General features: G+C 35.4%; 1 protein-coding gene across 4 annotated transcripts in view; it reads right to left on the bottom strand.

Annotated features, from left to right (window-relative positions):
- Nucleotides 1–20,647, bottom strand: part of WWOX (WW domain containing oxidoreductase) — a 537,288-nt gene that overhangs the window by 416,264 nt on the left and 100,377 nt on the right. For all 4 annotated transcript variants that reach the window (XR_007506720.1, XM_049805747.1, XM_049805749.1 and 1 more), the window contains exon 6: nucleotides 1,491–1,579. Coding sequence is in view for 3 of the 4 variants with exons in the window: in XM_049805747.1 (XP_049661704.1) it covers nucleotides 1,491–1,579 (89 nt within the window). In the remaining variant the exon portion in view is untranslated. The remainder of the gene's footprint in view (nucleotides 1–1,490; nucleotides 1,580–20,647) is intronic.

Here is a 20,647-nt window from a genome sequence, read left to right as displayed (position 1 = left end):
TTACTAAATTTTTTCCAAATAAAATGAGACTGAAACATTAGTAAAACCTGTCCATCACTGACAACGTAGCTTAACAGACCTACGCTGGTAAAACAATGTATGCCAACAAAAGTAAAACAGGTTTTACTGATTCTACATCCTTACTGATTCTTTGTCTTCTCATTTTCTAAGTTCTCTGGCAGAAATTGATTTAAGCATGTTCACTTCTAAGGATTTATAAACATGCATACCAAATGGACTAGCTAGGATGACCATGATCTGATCTGCAACACACAAATCAAGTTAAGAGCTGCATTTGGAAGAAGGGTGGTTTTATCTTTTCACTGTACCATATAGTTTTTAAAGAAATGTAGCATATTAAAAGCATCAAGAAGCTAAATTAAAACACTTACTGTTCTTATATTATGAAACCAAGTTAGTATTAAAACAGCAATACTGCAAGATTTTGTCTTTATATTTCAAGAAAGTTTTAATATATGAAGATGATATATGATAAGAAAATATTGTTACCAAGGATTTTGGCAGTAAAGGAACTTGTGTTAGAAGTCAGTTTTGACAATTCTTTGAATCTAAAAGACCTATAAGTACTAAAATGTCATCTGTCTATCCATGTGAGATTTAGCTTTGGCAGTATTTCAAAAGTGAAAAAGCATTCTTTGTTATATATTTCCCTACGACAATATATTTTGAAAGCTGTCTAAGAGGCCATATTCTCTTGAGAAGTACAGTAAGATGTATATGTGTTACAGAAATATTTGCAGAAAAAAAGCCCAAGTTTGAATACTCACAACAATCAATGGGTCAAACTGTGGATAAAAGCACAAAGTGTAGAACTTATTGTCAAGAGTTGGCACTTAAAGATTTCAAATAATTTCTTCAATTTAGAGATTCATTGTTCTGTTCAAGCTAAATTAAACAAACCATTTGGAAGCTAACCTTATTATCTCCATACAAATTTGTCTATTGTTAAGTCATTATCATCATTGATGTCATTATCATCCCCTCTCCCCCTATTTTTTTTTAATTATGGACTATTCCAGATACAGATCTGGAAAATGGAGCTGTCCGGTTCATAGGGCTATATTTTTTTTAATGCTTTAAAAATAAAAAGAGAGAGAGAAGGTTAGAAAAGAAAGTAAGGCAAGGAGTGCACTAACTGACCTCTTCCAAACCACTGCAAAACTGATAAAATTTGCCTGAGCTGCTTTTTATGTAGTTCAGCTTTGGCCTTTTTCAATAGTCCCAGGGGTATCAATGCCCCCTTTAAAGCTGGGGCTACACATGGAATAATAAGAGATATGTAATTATATTTTTTTTCAGATGAAAACAAATGATCTTTAATTTACGTTAAAAAGAAATCCTGTGAAAAGATTATTCACTAACTGTAGTTGCTGATCAGTCCATCTATGGTGAATTCTGCCAACTGTGCTCAGCTGATAAAGACATTAAAATAACAAGAAATTATTACATGTAATTTTCTGAGTACTTACACATTCTTGGATTTGAATGCTTCAGCAAAGTGCTGCACACTCTGAAGAGAAGCAAGGTCTAAGGTCATTGCTTCTACCTTGGCTTTATGCTGGAACAAGAGAAAATACAAAAAAAGATAAATAACAACAAGTGTAGTTCACAGCATCATGTTACAGTAAATGTGTTCTGAAACTTGTCCGATTCCCTTGTTTAACATTATAACCCCAAAGTGAATACAAATCATCAAAAAGAATGGATGACCGCAACATTTAGTGCCAAAAATGGTTCTGCTAAAAACATAAAGCTATGTAACACACAGCTTTATATAGTACAATGAATTGACACAAGGTAGTGTTAAGGTTAATATGGTATCTTTTTTTCCATTTTGCTGGTGAAACTTATATAAGTCATGAAATAAAAAGTAGAGTAAATATTATTCTTAATGCATGGTATTTTTTACATACCATACCAATAGAAAAATACTTAGTAAATACTCTATAAAACCAGCTAAATTCAAACTTGCACATATTAATCCAAAACAATCTATTGTTCATAGCAGGTGATATAAAAGACAGTATAAAATTAGTATAGAAAACAACTGATCAGCCTACACAGTTTTCCGAACAATAAGAGTTTACCAGTGCATAGTATCTTCAAAAGAAATTGTGTATGTACTTAAAACCAACTTTTCACCTAGAAGATGGCATGCAATCCCACAAAATGACAGGTTAACCTGAAGATGCTAACCTTAGGCACCACCAGAACAACCTTCCAAATATTTTCAGCTTTAAGATCCCTGTTCTCAGACCTTTTGAAAGACACTCCAAATCTCAGAACAAAATGACCCAAAAGTCTATTTTCATTGCAATCACTAAAGTGAAAGTCATCACAGAATCAAGTGGGCTGTGGTTCTTGCAAGCCACAGTTCTGAACTACCTTTCATCTGACTGCAGCCGTGTGTCTGCACCGCAACATCCAACAGTTGTCTACAGTTCTTCCACAAACGCTACACTTTAATACATCTATGATCCACTGCAAAACACCAACTGTCACGACATGTAAGTCACATAGATCCCCTAAGGAATTAAGAACGTGTGTATTTGTCTCACCCTCACTTTTAGACTCACTGCTGCCCAACACCACATAAACTCTCTGGTACATAGAAGGCGGCTGGCAAAAGCCCTGTACTCTCCCTAAACCTAAAACACGCCAACTTTCAGTCCACTCTGCTTAGCTTATTCAGCAAAAAGGAAATTAAAGGGACACTTCATGTAATTCCAACATGCTACCTACACCTACATATAACAGTCATGGTTCAGACTGGACATTAGCACTGTTAAAAGAAAGAGTTAGAAAAAGATAGAGCCGTTAACAGTGGTCCTATGCAAACAAAGGCAGCATTTGAGTGGAGAGGCAACAGGAGCTTAGCACCATGGTGCAACGGGGGATCTACTGCGATTACAAGGTTATACAATGAGCACTTCTGGCGGAACAAAAAGGAAGCAGCGTGCATGTCAGCACAGAAGGAAGCCAAGAAGAGTGCTCCCATTGTCTCCCAAGTTCAAGTAATTCAGCTGATCTCCGTGTTTCATTACCTCTGGTACTTTTCTCCCTACATCTGTGTTCTATTTCGCTAGCACCCATTCTGCCCACTACAATTACCTTACAGGTTGGGTTTAAACAGAATGTCACTCAAATTCTTGTTGTCCCACTCCAGTCAGACTTATCAGGTCAGCAAAATAAATACAACTAAAATTTCGACAGGTTCAGTTCCCATAGGAAGTATCAATTGATGGAGCCCGAAAATGCTAAACCAAGCTTTGTTACGAAGAGGTTTTTTACCCTCACAAGATGCACATCATTCTGGAATTCATTTCGCCCCACTGGGTAAATACTTTCTCCTGTGTGATGGTCAGAAGCTTAAGACAGACTTGCTGCCTTGCATTATGCAATAGAGTTCCTTAACAACTTCTCTTCAACTTCGCAGCTCAAAGCCGTTTACTTAATAGAAAAGTAGTGGGCATAGTTGGGTTTATTTTGCTTCTGCTTTCCTCAGTTGAAACATTCTCCTGTTGCTTCCATGGGTCAAAGGACAAGAATGCTACATATACAGGACATAAAGGGAGTAACAAAAAATAATAATCAAGTAGTCCAACAGACTATACCACAAGCTGTTTGCTACTGTCCTCCTGGGGACACAGATTCAAGTCCACATGATATTACCCAGGTAATGATTTTCCTCTTGGTGTCACTTGTTAGTGACTTCTGCAACTGATTCCAAGAATACAAGAGAGGTCTCTGTGTATTTCAAGTCCAAAAAAAAAAAAAAAAAAAAAAAAAAAAGTATGATGCCTCCAAAATACTTTCAGATTTAGAAATTAAACAGACTAAGACTGGCCTGGATTTGGGGATTAGTATATTGAAAATTTAAAAATCAGAAATTTAAAAATCATAAATAAATTATTGAAAGTGATAAATGGTTGCCCATCAGACAGCAAATGCGAACTGTAATTACGTTTCTTCCGTACCAGTTCCATCAATGAAATGAGAACACCTTTCTATTCAAACTCCATTTTGTTCACTTCACCTTTTTTTCTTTTAGCTTCAATCCACATACACTTAGAAAAAAAGACAAAGAAAACATTTGTTAAGAAATTCAGGAAACTGTATCTAAAATGACCTGAAAAAGGAAAAATGGAGAAGAAAAAAAAGGATGGGTTTAGGAATTTTTTCCACTGAATAGGTCCGCAAAGGCAAATGGCAAAATGAATATTTTTTTCAACTTTCTCCTTGCTTTTGCTTTTGAAAAACCTGATGGTAACAGTCTGTATTTCCTTCATATACACACGAGGTACATACTGAGCACAGAGATACCCTCTTGCTCTGTTTTCCTCATAGGAAAAACTGGAGCATGTGAAATCCAAAGCACTCAGATCAAAACTTGCCACCTCAGCTTCTGAAAGCATGCAAAAAGACAAGCATGAGTATTTTCTCCAAACAGTGACTGGGGAAGGAATCAGTTTACATACCATGAGCTTAGGCAAGTTCCCCAACTTTTCTGTTTCAGATTCTCCCATGTCAACTGAGATTGAAGCACCTCTCATTCCACAGAGGTATTTTGTAGACCATCAATTCCTACTATAGTTTAAGAATGTGAAATGCTAAGCCTTTAGTATCAAATCATTTTCATTCCAGATTTTCCCATTCTTACTTCTATGTCACACTTTCTTTAAAAAGAACTATGAATAAGGCAATACAATTGCAAGGTATGTTCTTAATAATGGAAGGATACCTCCAGTCAATGACAGGTAGAAGGTTTTTTTGTTTTCTTACAGTAGCTCAGTATTACCTTTGTTATAATGTTTTTCCTCTTTCCCTATCAGCCTAGGTAGCACATATTGTGGTATTTATAGAAAAAGAAGACATGTTTTTTTAATAAAAACTAAAACTAAAACCCACTTTTGCTAAAAGGCATCGTAACTGTAATTGTAATCCACAGTCAGAACTGATTGTTAATGGTATGCTGCAAATCCTGATCTAATGTGTCATAATTGTATTATGGTGATGTCTCTCACCATTTCACTTCACATATTTTCAGTACTGAATTATGCCTCATTTTATGCTGTGAAATCTTAAATGGGACTTGTCACTTTCCCAAATACAGAAGGCAGTCTTAAAACTGACATTGTAAAATCAACATGCTACGGCAGAAAACTCCAGAACTTCAAAAATTAAATCAACAGAAGATATTAATGCTACCTCTACTATATTTTCAATTACATCATTTAAGGCGAAACTAAATAACATGAGTGTAGAATAATTTAAAGAGCTCACTTCGAAATCACAGGATCAATAGTACATGGCACTGTTGAGAGCCTGTGCAAAATGAGCGGATGCTCTTGCTGCAGATCCCCGGGACAAATGTCCCAACTGTGTCCAAAACCACTTTCACAACTAGACTCAGACCAGCTTCGCAAACTGGCCAAAAGGAGAACAGACACAAGAGGAGGATATGCTTCTGCTGTCTACTGAACCTGGTGAAAACAAGGTCAACTACAACCAACCGAAACAGTGCTTTTGGGATGGGGAGTATTTGCATTTCGCGAAGCCCAAAGAGCAGTTCAAGGCTAACAATGTCTAGGCAGCAGCATCCTGCCTTTGAAGAAACAGCTGAAGGCGGATTGTTCTCTGGTTCCTAACAAGTCCTCATTTAAACACAACACAAAAACGTCTTAAAAAGTGCAAAGAAAAAAATTTCTCATGTATTTCCCGATTTTATGCCCAGTTCCAAAACCATTTTATCAGTATTTCCAGGTAAGTTTCATTGCTCTAAATAACACCAGAAAACAGTTTGTTTAGTTTTGTATGTAAGCTGCTCCCTATTGGAGCAAAAATATTAAAAATGCCTAAGTGCAATTGGTTATATTTTGCACTCATGTTAGAAAAATGCTTATTGAGCCAGAAACTAACAAGAAAGTGAAAACATCCAGAAAGCAAGCAATTTCACTATATGCAATGTATTGACTTTACAGCTTAAAAACTGTTTAAAAATGAACACTGCATGGTAGAGTAGTTTGGCAGTAAACATGATTGTGCATTTGTGTCTTGGTATTGAAGAAGGAGCCTTTTTTCATAGTGAATTTTTCATTCAAATGTAAGTGATGATTTACGTTAAATATAGGTAAAGCATAGCTACATTTTCCTGAAGGATTGCAAGGAAGTGAAGAGCAGTACAATAAGTTGAAGCATAAAAGCTTTCTCTGTCATAATATTTATTATAATGGCATATAAAATAGCTGAAATAAATAATAGATGACTAAAAGTAAATTCATATGATAAAGAATCTTTCAGCAGACACCATTACTTCTGACTGCTCCAGTTTCATACAGAGTTGAAGAGTCTTAATAAATATGCTGTAGCCCCTGTATCTTATGTAAGTACAAGTCATTTTGTAAGGGCCTACTTAAAATGTAACATAGTGGACACTGGATAATTTAGTGTATAATTTTACTCTCAAAAAATGTCGGGTATATATCTTCGATATTTGAAAGTCCCTAACTCAAAACTGAATGCATAGCACAACAGAAATATCTGACTTTGAGGAACTGAAAACGTAATGAATTGGTAAAAAGCAGTTTAATTTGATATAGAAAAATCTTGATGACAACATCTTGGAATGCAAATAGTTCTTATATGCAGTGTGAGAAACAAAATCTTCAGAAAAAAAAGAATTTGACATCAAAGCTGAGGAAAAGTCTGTGGAATTACCTTAAAATAGGAAAAGTAAACAAATAGCCAAAACTCAGCATAAGACAAGCAATGCCCAAATAAACCCATATTTCCATGTTGAGGACAAAGTAGAGCATGTTTTAGAAGCACATCTTACAATTTGACACATAGCTTATGACAGTCAATAGCCAGTGCCATACACTATTTATGGAGGTACATAATAGGGAAAAAGGCTTTCACTCAGGATTAGGACTGTAAGTATTATTGTCCCTAATGTAGTCAACATTTGGTACCTCATGCAAAACTGTATTTATGTAATGCCAGCTTCATCTTGTTGTGTGCTTTGAATGCTATGCAGCTACTTCTCATGGAACTGATTGGGACAGATGAATCATACTGTTTTAAGAGTAATCCAACATATCTGCTAGATGCTTTAATAATATGTTCTTCTGCTACATTTGATATACCTTAATAAAGTTCATTAGAAGACATTGTGGTGGAACATTTTTACACTCATTTTTCTAGTTTTTCTCCCCTCCGTCCCCCAATATCAGCAATTTCTACACAGTACTTTCAAACGTCCACTAACTTTATGCAAGAGAAAAAGGTACACGACACAAACCAGTATCCTAAATATTAATTATTTTATTAACCCATTTACGTGACGTACAAGGAAATAGCTGGGACTAATAGTGATTCTTCATGAAAATCAGATGAAAAGGATTTTCTTTCTTTCATTAGAAAGACAATTTATTCAGTAATACTTGGTTTCACTATTTCCCAACACATTTCTTTTACCTGTACTTTGGTTGTACTTTACTGGTGTAAATTTTTCTACGATTCATCTCGCTCAATCCTGTCAAACATGTTTTCATGCTGTGCATGAGCTCTCCCAAAACCTGATTTTGTAAACCCTGGTTCTTCCTGCTTAAGTAACTAGATCTTCATGTTCTTCACAAAAATGGAATTCCTGCAGTAGTTGCCTTTATCCAAGTCAAGTGAATAGCACATATATAAAGACCTAATGGGTCAGTATGAGCCTGCAAATTGCTAGGATCACGGATCATCCTTGGACCTACATTTTATCTTGAAGAATTAATTTTTTTTTTCCTTGTCTCTATCCCTTCTCCAGAACATTTATGGATGTTTGGCAGAGAACAGCACTTATCTTTTTGGCATCATCTACAACTTAGAGAGGTAAGAAACTGAAGCCCTCAGGCTGTAGTAGGATTGTACTGCAAATGAATGTCTTAAAGTTGCAATGGCAGTTCCACACACATGATAGCCTAAAACAAACACCTGAACTGGAGATTTAACTGTTGAGCTTAACTGGGTTATAAAAGCAACAGAGAAGTCTGGATCCTCCTTTAGGTAGAGATTAAATATAAAGGCAAAAACCAAGCCATTGAAATTCTGAAGATGAGAGATGTGGAAGAGTAATAAAGATGACCTGATATGAAGGAGTTCAGTTTCTGAGGATGCTGTACACCAACCCAGCATTTGGTCCTCACATTTCAACAAATCACTATTCACAGCAGTATTTTTCCTCTTCCAAATACTTAATTTACCAATAACGTAAAATCTATGTCACAAATACAACAATGTAACTAAAATCTCTAGGTATAGTTTCTATATTTAACTTGGACGTGGAAGAGTTTTCTTGGTCACGCAACAGTAATTCTAAATTCCCCAATAATTTTAAAACTGTATCTCTTTCTATTAGTAAATGTCTACATATAAGAAGAAATGCAAAATACACTTATTCATTTCTTTGTGGTTGCTTCATTTTTCAGATTTTAATATCTTTTTTAATAAATCTTCTGTAATAAATACCACTACAATAAGCAATAATGTTATTTCACAATCTTTACATTAGTTAACTCCTAGATCAATATCTCTGTAAATTTGGCTTTTTATATCTTCTGAAGATAATTATAAAGGAAAAAAGGAAAAAATCTGCATTTCTTTCTGAAATTAATCTCTTCAGAGAAGTAAACTATGCCACAGCAATCCTAAATCATGCTTAAAAAGAGTAAGAGAAGTCAGTCTCCTAAGGACATTTTTTAAATTATTTATTCCTTAACCAGAGAGAACAAAAACACACACACAAAAATTACTAGACTATAATTTCAGAATACTTCAATTTGTAGGATCCAAATGTCCCTGATTTTTCCTGGATGCACATGCAGGCAGTACACATCTGCTTCAATAACAAGAAATTACATGCATTTAAAAAAAAAAAAATCTACCACAGGTTTTGGCAATGGGAATTTGTTTAGCTCTTAATGTACGTGAACTGTGGGTATTTACTTGGGAGTCTACTTTTAGCTGGATTTTTTTTCTTTCCCTGGATATAGATCACTTATTTCCGTCTCCAAACGCCCATTCCTGTAAACCTCATTTGAATTTATCTTGGGGAATCTCAAATAATCTTGGCAATATATTACATGTATATGGTTTACTATTCTAATAAACATATCTTCTTGTTTACAGAATAATCGAGGGAGCCTGGGAACATGTAACAGAATCTCAACTGTGGAGAGCCTCCTATTCAAATGCTTTCAATTCTTTTCATTCTGCAAGATTTGAAGTGATAGCAGCATACATTTTCAAAAACAGCAACAAGGCAAACAGCACTGGGATAATTTAGAAGCTACAGACTTTGTTTCCTTTTAAAAACTTCCTCCATTTGAAGTTTTTAAGATTAAATAAACCCAGTTTAGGGGTTGCTGAGAAATATGCAATATAGGAGGCAAATATTGGATTTGTTGGAAATGGCAGAGGCTGGACGAAAAAAACAGTATTTCTAAACAGACTAAACCAGTCACATCCCTATTGCAATATAATATTATTGTTGTTAATTATCCATAAAATTAAAGATGTGTTATCTTATATGTACAGCTATACATGCACTGATGTATAAAACGTAGAGCAGGATTTCACATTAGAGTTTTTATACACAGAGGAAAAGTTAGCATCCCTACTACAGATGACAAACAAGATGAGAAAAGCATGATGGTCAAAAGGGCAACAATGTTTAAGTAAATACAAAATGAACCCTTTTTCCCTGTTCTCTCATGATCCATAATCATAAGCTATGTTGTTGCCTGAAAGTGCAGACATGCACTGTGCAGTGCATTAATCCTTCAAACACTAACAGATGCTGGCAGGGATTTAGGCTGGAATGTATTTACAAAGTGACAAATTATGTTCCGTATTATACAGAGAGAGAAAGAGCACCCACAAATAGGCTGATAAATGTCAGCTGCAGTCACGACAAACGGTTTATTTTTATTATACTGTAACCACAAATGTTTTTTGCAGGGAGGCCCAAAGATTTATTTGTTGCAGGAAAAAACAAGATTATATATGACACAAAGTAATAACTGTGAGATCACTGATGTTCTGGGCAGCTTGCCCTCCTGGAAGCTATGTTCAGATTGAAAAATGTTGCTTAAAAATGGTATGTTATATGACACAAAATAAATAGTTCATAAATCTGTATTGAAACAACAATAACTAATAATTAAAGACAGTCTTAGGACATGGCTTGTACAAGTTAAAAGGAAAGCATACTATTTCCTTTAGTGGAATGTTGAAGATGAAGGCACAATATTAAAATAAATCTGACGAAATTGTTTTAGATTAAAAACAAAGTGCTATAATTGCTAGATGGAAGCAACACATTTTACATGTGGTCATAGTGCTATATGAACATTTAGTGTAGCACAATTAATTGGCAGTACAGTGACGTCTGCAGGTTTAAAAATGCATTGCAGCTAGTTTGAAGTACATCAAAGCTAGCCAGTGAGATTTAAGGCACAGCTCTTTCCCCCCACTCTTAATAGTAGGAAAATACAAATATCAATATGGTTAAAAGTCATCACTTCTTTAGTCATGAATAATTTCAGGATGTTTCAACATAAAAAGAAATAAATATATGAGACAAAGAAATGAAAGAACTGAATAATTAGCTATTCGAGGCATTTCAATTGGCAGTTCACGGTTACAATCTTCTAACTTTAAACAATATAATGTAAATATCTTACAGAACAGTATCATCAAAAAAATACACACATATACAAATTCTTTTGTTTCTACAACTGTTCGCATTCCCTCGCTAAGAGATACAGCGAAGATGTTCACATTGTTATGTAAGTAATTTTAGAAAGTGAAATAAAAGGACTGAATCACATTAGTAAAGATTTCTTGTACAAATAAGGGTTGGCAGGATCAGGTTCTTAATATACACTCAATACATACAATATAGACTTGAAGAAAAATATTAAGCCTTTCTGCATGCTCAAGAAAATATCAGGAGTGTTCAAATGAACAGTACTAGAATATGGAAACCTGCCATTATGCCACTAATCTGTGATCCTAAAAGGAGGAAGTTTTTCTGTACTTTCTTTCTAAAGAAATAAAGACTGAGTGACAAAGAAAATATGAACAAAATAAACACAAAGGCTGGAATTAAATTTCTGTGAAAATGTGGTCCATCTCAGGAATCATTTTGTTCTACTTGTAATCAGCAATATAGATATAAAACCAAACACATCATTAAAAACATAATGTAATTCCAGGGTTGTCTAAAAATCTGAGATCAAAGTCTAGACTGTGTATTTTATAGATGCATAAAGCTGACAGAATTCAGATACAGACAGGAGGGGTCATAAGGCCATGTCCCATTGTTCTAATAATTAAGAAAGTTTAAAATGGCTTTGGTGTAAATGTGAATGAAGTCCAAAATCAAGTGTCTTATTTTTAAGCACCACCAACAGGAAAAGCTGTGAAATTTTCATTTACTAAATATACATGAATTTTCTGATAAAATCTTGATCTCTAGATAACAAAAGTACTCCAGAAAATAATTGTCTCATGCAGCAATATAACGGGAGAGTTGATGGTCACCTCTCATTACACTTACTAGAATACTTATTTCCTAAATACAACTTGCCAATGAACAATATAGTGACAAGGATGGAGAATATGCCTTAAAATTTATATTCTTACAAGTATTTGTACATACAAAACAAGGAAGTGCTGCCATTACAGCAAGTAAGGCAGCAAGAAAAGCATAATAACAACCTACTTTAAATATTTGCCTGAAGAGTAGGTGTGCAAGATTGATATAAATGCTTTATAGATAAGAGGGAAGCAAGGAAGAGAAAAACCCAACCACCACTGCCTTTCCCCTTCATAAAAGAAGCAAAACCAAACACAAAGAACTGGAGATGAAGAGAAGCAGCATGCTAAGTTCGTGAGTAATACTCTCTCTACTGGACAGAAAGACTTTTCAGATGCCTTCTGCAGTTTTGCAACCGTAAGTGTTAATACCACGTTTTAATGTAGTCATTCAATTATTAAATTGTTTTTCATTTAACGGCTATTGTTACATAGCTAAATAACTGGCACATATTCTACCTTAAAATTCTGCTTTTTAAGCAAGTAGCTTAGGCTTTTCCCAAATTTTAAGGTAAATACTGGCTGTACCTACCTGCACACCTGAAAAAATAGCAGCTACTGTATATCTTACCCATATGCCACATGCAAAAATGTAAAACACATTAAAAAATTTCAAAAAGAAAATTTCCAAACAGATGTTTATAAACAGAAGGTAACGGATAAAAACCCAAACACAATGCTGCATTATGTTACATGATTCACTGATGAACCCATTGGAACTACAGCAAAAAGCCCTTCTGGAAAACTTCCAGAAATTAAAAGGTGCAAACAAGCTGCCTAATACCCTTGCGTAGACTGAATTCTTATGAAGAAAATAAAGTTTATTGTCTGGAAACAGAGAAAGCATGAGGAAAGCACTAAAGCAATGGAGGTGAACAATTAGACAGATGTTCACTTAAGGAAATAAAGAGAACAGAAGAAGCCATCACTGAGGAATTTTACGAGAATACTGACAACTCTGCACCTCATCAAGGGCACTGGTAAAGTTAAAGCCACTGAAGCCATTTCTGCTCAACTCCAGTATAACTGCTGACCTTGCAAAAGTCTGCATTTAGCAAATGTGGCTTAGGAAAATAGCATTATACTTTTCATTTTACTATTTTTTCCCAAACTCCATCTATACACTGTACTGTATATTTCAAGAAAATTAACTTTATTTCCTTGTATAATATTACATATGCTCAGAATTTTTTCCTAACTATGCTCAGGTATCAGGAAAACCTATATTTAAAAAGCTTTTGTCGATTAAGCAAAATTAAATACTGTCAATCAATTACATCTGATCTTCATAAAAGTGTACATGTGAATGGCTGGAATGGCTTTTGCTTAATATGATTATATATGTTTCTAAAGTAGTCAGGATTTTGCATAAGATGCAATACGGCAGTCTGGACATGTTTTAGAACATACAACTTTTGGCATTTAACTACTGAAAGAATAGTGGAGAAAAAGCATATTTTGTTGACAAACTGTCTTGCTGAGCAAAAAAAAAATATGGACATGCAGGCAAAAGGAGAAGGAATTAATAATAAGTGGCAAGATTTTTTGGCAAGGACAAAAGTCTTACTTTTCTGTGCTCGTGCAGGCTGAGGTACAAATGTAATTTGTTCCACAAACATATCTCTATTGTTTAAAATACCATTTCAAAACTCTGTTTGGTTTATGATAATACTTCCCTTGCAGATTTTCAGAAAAAAAGTTTCCTCCAAATCTCAAGTGCATTAATGATTTCTCCTTTTCTTTTAGCTACTCATATTTTCAAAATTTACTGTCAAAGTAATCAGAAACTGTAGCCCAGTATCACTAACACAACTTTCAACACTTTCTTGTATGCAGTGGGCTGCTTCCCACAACATTCATCAATTGTTTCCGAACTGTAAATATAAATGTGATACGCATCACCTTAGTCACATAGTACAGGGTACACAAATCTCAGAAGTGAACTCTCCAGTTAGGGTTACCCAATTGCCCAAGGGTTCCCACCAGCGCTGGAAACTGGACACGTCAAACTTGTTCTGTAATAACATTAGCATAAACAATTTGGGTATGGGGTTGCAGAGATAGGGAGGAAGTACTAATTAAAAGCTATGTCCTTATCTAAATATTACTTGTACAAAAAGAAAAAAAAAAATCCGATGAAGTAGATTTTTATAAAGTACTCCTTGTCTTTAATAGCACCAGACTGCCTTTTTTGAGCATCAGCCACCAGTTCCACTTACAAAAAGGGACAGGTCATTCACTGCAAATGGTTTTGCAGTGTTTGCAATACAATCAGTAGTTTGCCCAGGTCTGCAGGGGACAGCCTGCATATTTCCCACACACTAATGTTTGAAAGTTCCCAGTAACTCGGGAGAAATGCACAAGAAAATTTCATCATTCACATTTTAAATAATATAAAAGATGTGGAATGTGATTGATTTCACACTAGAGAGAACTGAAATTACAGTTATGGGACAGGTTTTTTCATGTACTGTAAGGTCAAGTAATAGTAAATAATTAATGAATTATGAAACAAATTTTCTATAAGGCAACACATAAATTCTATTCAATAAGACCTGAAAGTGTAGTTACACCAAAAAGCCATATAATATATCACAAAATGAAGAAAATGCACGATGCTGAGGAATAAAGGGGGGGTTGCCATTATATTGGAATAAATGTTACTCTTATGGAATATAAATAACATCTTTCCATACATACACACCATTTTCATAAGTTTTACATCTCATAATCTGCAAGAAAAGGAAAGGATTTTCAAAAATTTTTGCTGTTGCTTTTTGTAGCAAGATCTATTTCCTCATCTCTCCAGCAGTTAGAGAGGTTCTCATGCATCGGAGAGTAGAATGATCAAGTGGCTCATGGCCTGGACAAAACCACAGGGCTCCTTCTCTGAGCCTATTTGGCCTGGGCTAAACTCTACGGATTGTGGATCCATATTCCTTCTTTACCAGTATAAATTTCACTCTCTTCGATGCTCAGGCTGTCTCTTAGAATTTAGTAGAGTGCACGATACAATATTGTAGTGATCTTGGTTAGACCTCTGTGGGTCATTGACACACAATTAATAACACGAACGCTAGTTGAGAAGTCAAAACAGAAACCCAGAAAACCACCAAAATATATTTTTTGCCTTGATACCATACAATCAGTTGAAATTGGAGATTTCTGGATCAGTAGATGGGAAACATGCTTCTTCATCTGCATAAAATTCTGTTCTGACTTGCAAGACCATGAGATAATGGATTATCATCTCTATAATAAAAAAAAGGGGGTTGCTTATAGATGAAAATATTCTGGATTTCAGATTCAGCTATGGCAAAATATTACATACAGGAAAGGACAAAGGGGAGGAGGAAAAATAATCAACTTTGGAGGAATGTATTTCTCAATTATGGTGGCTGCTTAAAGTCATTCAGTCACTTGAAATTGTCCCAGAGGCTAATAAATGAGAAATGAATAAATTTGGCAAAGTTTCTGCCAAATTTTTGTAACAAATGGAGACAATTTATCACATCCATTTCATAAAAAGTCCCGACTAAAAGCCTCGAAATAAATGCAAGTCAGATGTTGGGTCTGTGACAGCAACTGTCTCACCCTATAATGTACTTGGTTTGGGTCACAGTAACTGCAGATAAGGAAGTAGCCAGTGACAGTACATACAGTCAGAACAGGAATAAGTTTTGAGATAACTTACAAACACCATAACTTGCATAGCTATAAATTTAAGTCAATAACGTGCAGTAGTATATATAAGCAGCTTGAACCCCGTCTTAACAAAATATATCAAGTTCCATTTAGATGTAATTACTGATCCATGAACACCCCGTGGCAACAGTGTGTGTTCTCCTACCAGACTGAAGAATAAAATACAAAATTAGAAATGAAGGCTTGCATTTTTTTTTACTCTTCTAATGGTGTAAACTCATTCACCTTGCAACTTTTGAAGACATACATAAATAAACAAACTTGTCCAGGAAATCTAGAACAAATTTCACCTTTAGCTCTAGAAGAAATGTTAACTTCCAAGAAGTTATAGCAGTTTTCAGAAATGCTTATATTAGTAGCATCTTAAGTAATGCAATTATCAAAAAAGTTACTTGCAAAGACTCAGTCAAAATGCAAAGGCAAATTCCTTCTCTAGGAATTAAAAAAGAAAGTTAATTTTTGATGAAGCAAGCTAGTTTTATGCTTTTATAATAGCGGTAATCATTTTATGCAATGCAATGCTATAAGAAGTCAGGACTATGCAGTTTTTCATATGAAACCCACAGTTCCTATGCTGTGCTCCACAGACTATGCTAAATAGTTCACAGAATCCTACTGTCCTTACATTATTTTCAGGTAAAATTTTCATAGTCGTGATGTACCTTATAAAAAGTTTTCAGAACTGACCACGATACACAATGGCTGGGAACTTCAGAGTTAGATTATTTTTCTCATGTACATGTAAGCTTGAAAAGCCCATGACCATTGCCAATTTCTATTTTTAACTACGTGGCGGACAAAGTTAAGTGAAAAACAGCCCTTTCCTCCCCTTCCACAAAACCATTCACCATAAATTTTTAGTGGTTTTTTTCTTTTACTTCATTCTGTCTTCTCCAATCTAGACAGTAAATTTGACCAGTTAAAGAACACTGAACTGCACAAGGTACAACAGAGCACTTCAAGGCATGACTCACTAATTCTCTTAGGCCCATGTGAAAGGATATGCCAAGATGATAAAGCGGAGAAGGTTTATATTTATAAGACTTTGATTAAGTAGCAATTGTAGGAGGCCAGAAACAAGTTAAAGGAAAATAAAAAGGCTCCAAAAGTACTGAATTTTGTTTAAAAAAAACCAACAGCATCCCTATAATCAACTAAATCCATGGATTATTTAGTAAGTGAAATTAAAATTACCCAGCAATGAAAGATGCCATCAGTGAAGTAAGTGAGGCAATGAGCGTATGTAAGCCAACCATTTAGATGCCTTTTAGCACCTGTAAGCATTTGGTTTCAATTCACTTTTTCAAATGCCTCATGCTATGGTGCTGGACCTCACAAAAAAAAAACCAAAACAAAAAAACCCAAAAAAAAACCCAAAACAACCAACCAATGTAAACAGATGAGACAAAAAAAAAAACCCTGAGCTGCTTCTCAGAATTCTGTAGAGCTGCGTAATAATTTTCTAAAGGTGTTAAGTTCCTGAAGAATAGGATGACTATACACCTAAAAATAAAGTTCCACCAAATAACTGCCAGCACTGTAAAAGTACATGGTACCATTACAGATCTGGCTCTTAATTTCCTGAGCTCGGTCCAGTAATTTAGCAAGCTTAAGCAAGTACCTATGTGCATTTTTAAAGGTAAACACCTTGGCACACCTGACCCCTGTAAACTTTTGAAAGGTTTATTAGTGTACTCAGTTCCCATTAGAATTGACAGCAACCAAATGACACTGAAAATTTCATCTATCCTTTAAAAACAGGGGTTTGCAGTTAAAAAGTTAAATTATTTGCTTTGAAGAAGTAAATATATCTAAGATTTAAATATTGTATCAAGAGCAGCAGAGGTATGACAGCCAAAGTAAAGGCCTGAATTGAATCACTTTCAGCAGATCATTTTTCCATTTCAGTTTGCTAATGTTTGCTTCCAAGCTACATGATGTCGTTTCGAAGGTGCCACAAGCTGCAGGCCCCTGTGCTGACCAGACCACATGAAACCACTTTAACTTAGGCTCCAAAGCTAGAAATGTTAATTCATCATCCTGTCAAAATAATGACATTCATTCATAAATACCATCCAATCTCCTCCACACCTGGCTGAGTCTTCTGCGCAGCCTAGTGAAACACACTAATTACACACTTTCTCCGCCTGTCCTCTGGACAATGTACCTCACCGTATTTGAAAAGAGTAATGATATAGAACTAAAAACTGGGCAAACACCCTTAAACTTGACAGAAGAACAGACAGGCCAGAGAACCCAGGCATGTTAGGTGCCATACTCAGTCCATCAGATGCCAAGCGCACCTCTCTGAGCACCTTGTCTTAAGAGTCTTCCACAAAGCCTTTTAGCTATCTTGCCCACGCAAAATTAGTTTAAGCGTATCAGGCTGTTGATGATGTCAGTCAGAGCATTTTGCTTGTATCCACGGCCCTCATCAAAAGTAGAGCGTCAAACCATGATCAGTGCCTGTACACTCTCACTTGGGCAAAGGAAAAGACACACACACAAAATCCGATTTCCTTTCCAAATCCCTGTGGGTAACTAACCTAGTTCAGCTGCACTCTTACAGTTCTTGTATCAAATGAGAAGCAAAGCCTAGAACATCCCAAATGAACGGCATAACCTTTTCCATCTCCAGTGGAGTGACTACTTAGACATTTTAGGCAAAGGAATAGCGAAGGTTCCTTCAGATACAATCACCTTCTGCTCTGAACATTCACCTCTAAAACTGAGGTTGCTAATTCAAATCCTTTTAAGCACAAAGAGAGATACAGATACAGATCTCCCATTAAGCGTTATGATTAAAAACAGGAGGAGGTACAACCACGTGAGCTCCCAGAGCAACCCAATCCAGTAGGCAATAACTAAGAGCAGTCACCAAGTGAGGCTCACGTAAACAAAACACACCTAACATGCAGCTCAGTAAGGTTTATGTATTCAGAAATATTAGGACTAATTGAATTCTACAGATGGGCAAAACCAAGCATCTAAGTTACCATGGAAATTTCTTTGCAAAAGCTTATGTACTTCAGAATTTTAGGTTCTTCCAGAGGTTAAGGAAAGACTTTGAGGATCCACATTCTGAAATGCAGTGCTTGCTGAAGCAGTAACGCAAAATTTAGGTCCCGGTATTTTAAACTGAGCTAGTCCTAAGCACTGAGGCCAGCCTCTTTCTCTGCAGCATTTCTTCACGAGCATGTGAATTCTGTTGAACTCACAAAGGGCATAAAAACTTAGTACTCTGTGTGCCAACCTGCCATGCGTTCTGTGGGCTGCAGAAACTGTCACCTCTTTCTAGACTGACAGCCAGCCTGACCTACAAAAGTCTTGGTTTTAGCTGATACTCAAATACTCTTTCGTCCTTTCTGTTGAATTTTATTTCCTTACCAATCTTTAAAAGACCTGTGCTCATCTGTTGCCACCTTTGCTGTGTCCTGGTAACACTGAGCAGTTGCAATCAGGCAGTGAAAAGGCTTTGCTCTGAAATGACCCATCTGCAGCCAAGCCGTTCGTTAAACGGTAATTCTGAACGGATTCCTGAATTTTAAAGCATTAAAACCAGACTTACAAAATAATTTCTCAGGGTTACATGGCAGATCAGAGACAGAATCTAACCAGAGTCATCCAGGTCTCACAATAGATGTTAAAATTTTCATGGCATCAGCTTTCACGAATAACCCTCTTAATAAGGTACAGAAAAAAAAGAAAATTTAGAACTGACCTTTAAAAAATATTCTTGTTAAGCTTTTTAACTATTGTGGTGATAAGGAGGAAATGTTTTTCTGAATGAGTATACTGTACCTTTAATGGTTCATTTGTAGTTCAGAATAAAATCTGAACTATTTGTTGTTCATTGTTGTTATATTCTGTTCCAAGGTTCATAATTTGAAAATTGACTTTGGGGACTTTTTGCTTGGTCTATTAAAATGATTCATGTTGCATTCAACATAAATTGTGCATACACAGAGGAGGTTTAGCACACGTATTCACAGTATAATAACTAAAGTGAATTTTGTACAAGCTGCAGTTTGTGGCAAGGATGCAGTATCATTTGTCTTAATTTTTCTTCAGCATTACATTAGGCTAGTGCATTTACATTTTCAGGTATGGCTAAACACTTTAAAACTTTCTTTTTACAGCATGAGTAAAGAGAGAATCAAATCTACATGTTTATATGATGTAACAAAGTAATGCCTTTTTACTGTCTAAAGTACACATGGATTTACTTTCCATTTACCTTCCTGCACAAAGGCAAATGCAAAGCGCATGAAATATTCACCACCTATGAATCACATAGTGTTCCTATTAAAAAGATGATAATGTTCTGTTTTACCTTTCAAACCATGATATGGTAACAGTCATGGTGTCTAAGTGGTTTCGTCACTCAAAACTACCAAATATACAGTAAGGTATGAGAGTGTTTAGTGTTTTGTAAAACTTTAGAACAATCTAGTGTCAACTAACTAAATAATTAAGAGCCGAGATATGATTTCAGATACTAGGTTCAGAAATACTTATTTTGCAAAATCTGATTAAATGGATTTGCCAGGACAGTGTGAATCACACTAAATACATGGGGAGGGGGAAGAGAAACAAAGATTGTAATCTAACTGTCACTCTGTCTTTGTTGAGTCTCAGAAAAAGTTCATCTGTTGTATGTGTTTATTTAAAAACTAGTTTAATATTTCTAACATGGAAATTTTTGAGAAGATATTTCAACTTTCAGCTGTACTGAGTGTGATTTTTCACTGTGGTTATATTCTGGTCTTCACTTCCGCAGTGCAATTTTCTGCTCACACAGATTTTTAGTATACAAGTGCTAACGCTTGAGGCTAAAAAGCATTCAGAAATTCATATCTATGGATGAAATGTGTGGGCGGACAGTCTGGACAAATAGGGTTTCTGCACAAAAATTCTTGCGTCTCGTAAGAACAGAATGACCTGCATATTCAGGAACCGATCAATCCCTAGAAGTTAATGTTAGCTGGGTATCAACAACAACAAAGAAGAAAAACCTTAAAAGCAAAGAACTTTATGTAGAGTCCAATAATCCAGAATGGACTTTGCACAAAAAACAGATAAGAAGCCATTATGGACTTAATATTGCATTATGAAGGAGCCAAGCTCATGTGGGAAGTTTAGCCAACACATTATTTTGTCTTCAGGATATGGAGAAAATAACTTCTCCTTTTTGCTTTGTTTTTGATGGTTAAGGCAGACGGGAATGATTTCTGAGATGTAACATAGACTTCTCTAAACTTTAATACAATCTGAGATG

This window comes from Accipiter gentilis, chromosome 7 (genome assembly GCF_929443795.1).
Source record: "Accipiter gentilis chromosome 7, bAccGen1.1, whole genome shotgun sequence".
NCBI lineage: Eukaryota > Metazoa > Chordata > Aves > Accipitriformes > Accipitridae > Astur > Astur gentilis.
The sequence above is the reverse complement of the archived record's forward strand: the minus strand, read 5'-3'. Positions and strand labels throughout refer to the sequence as shown.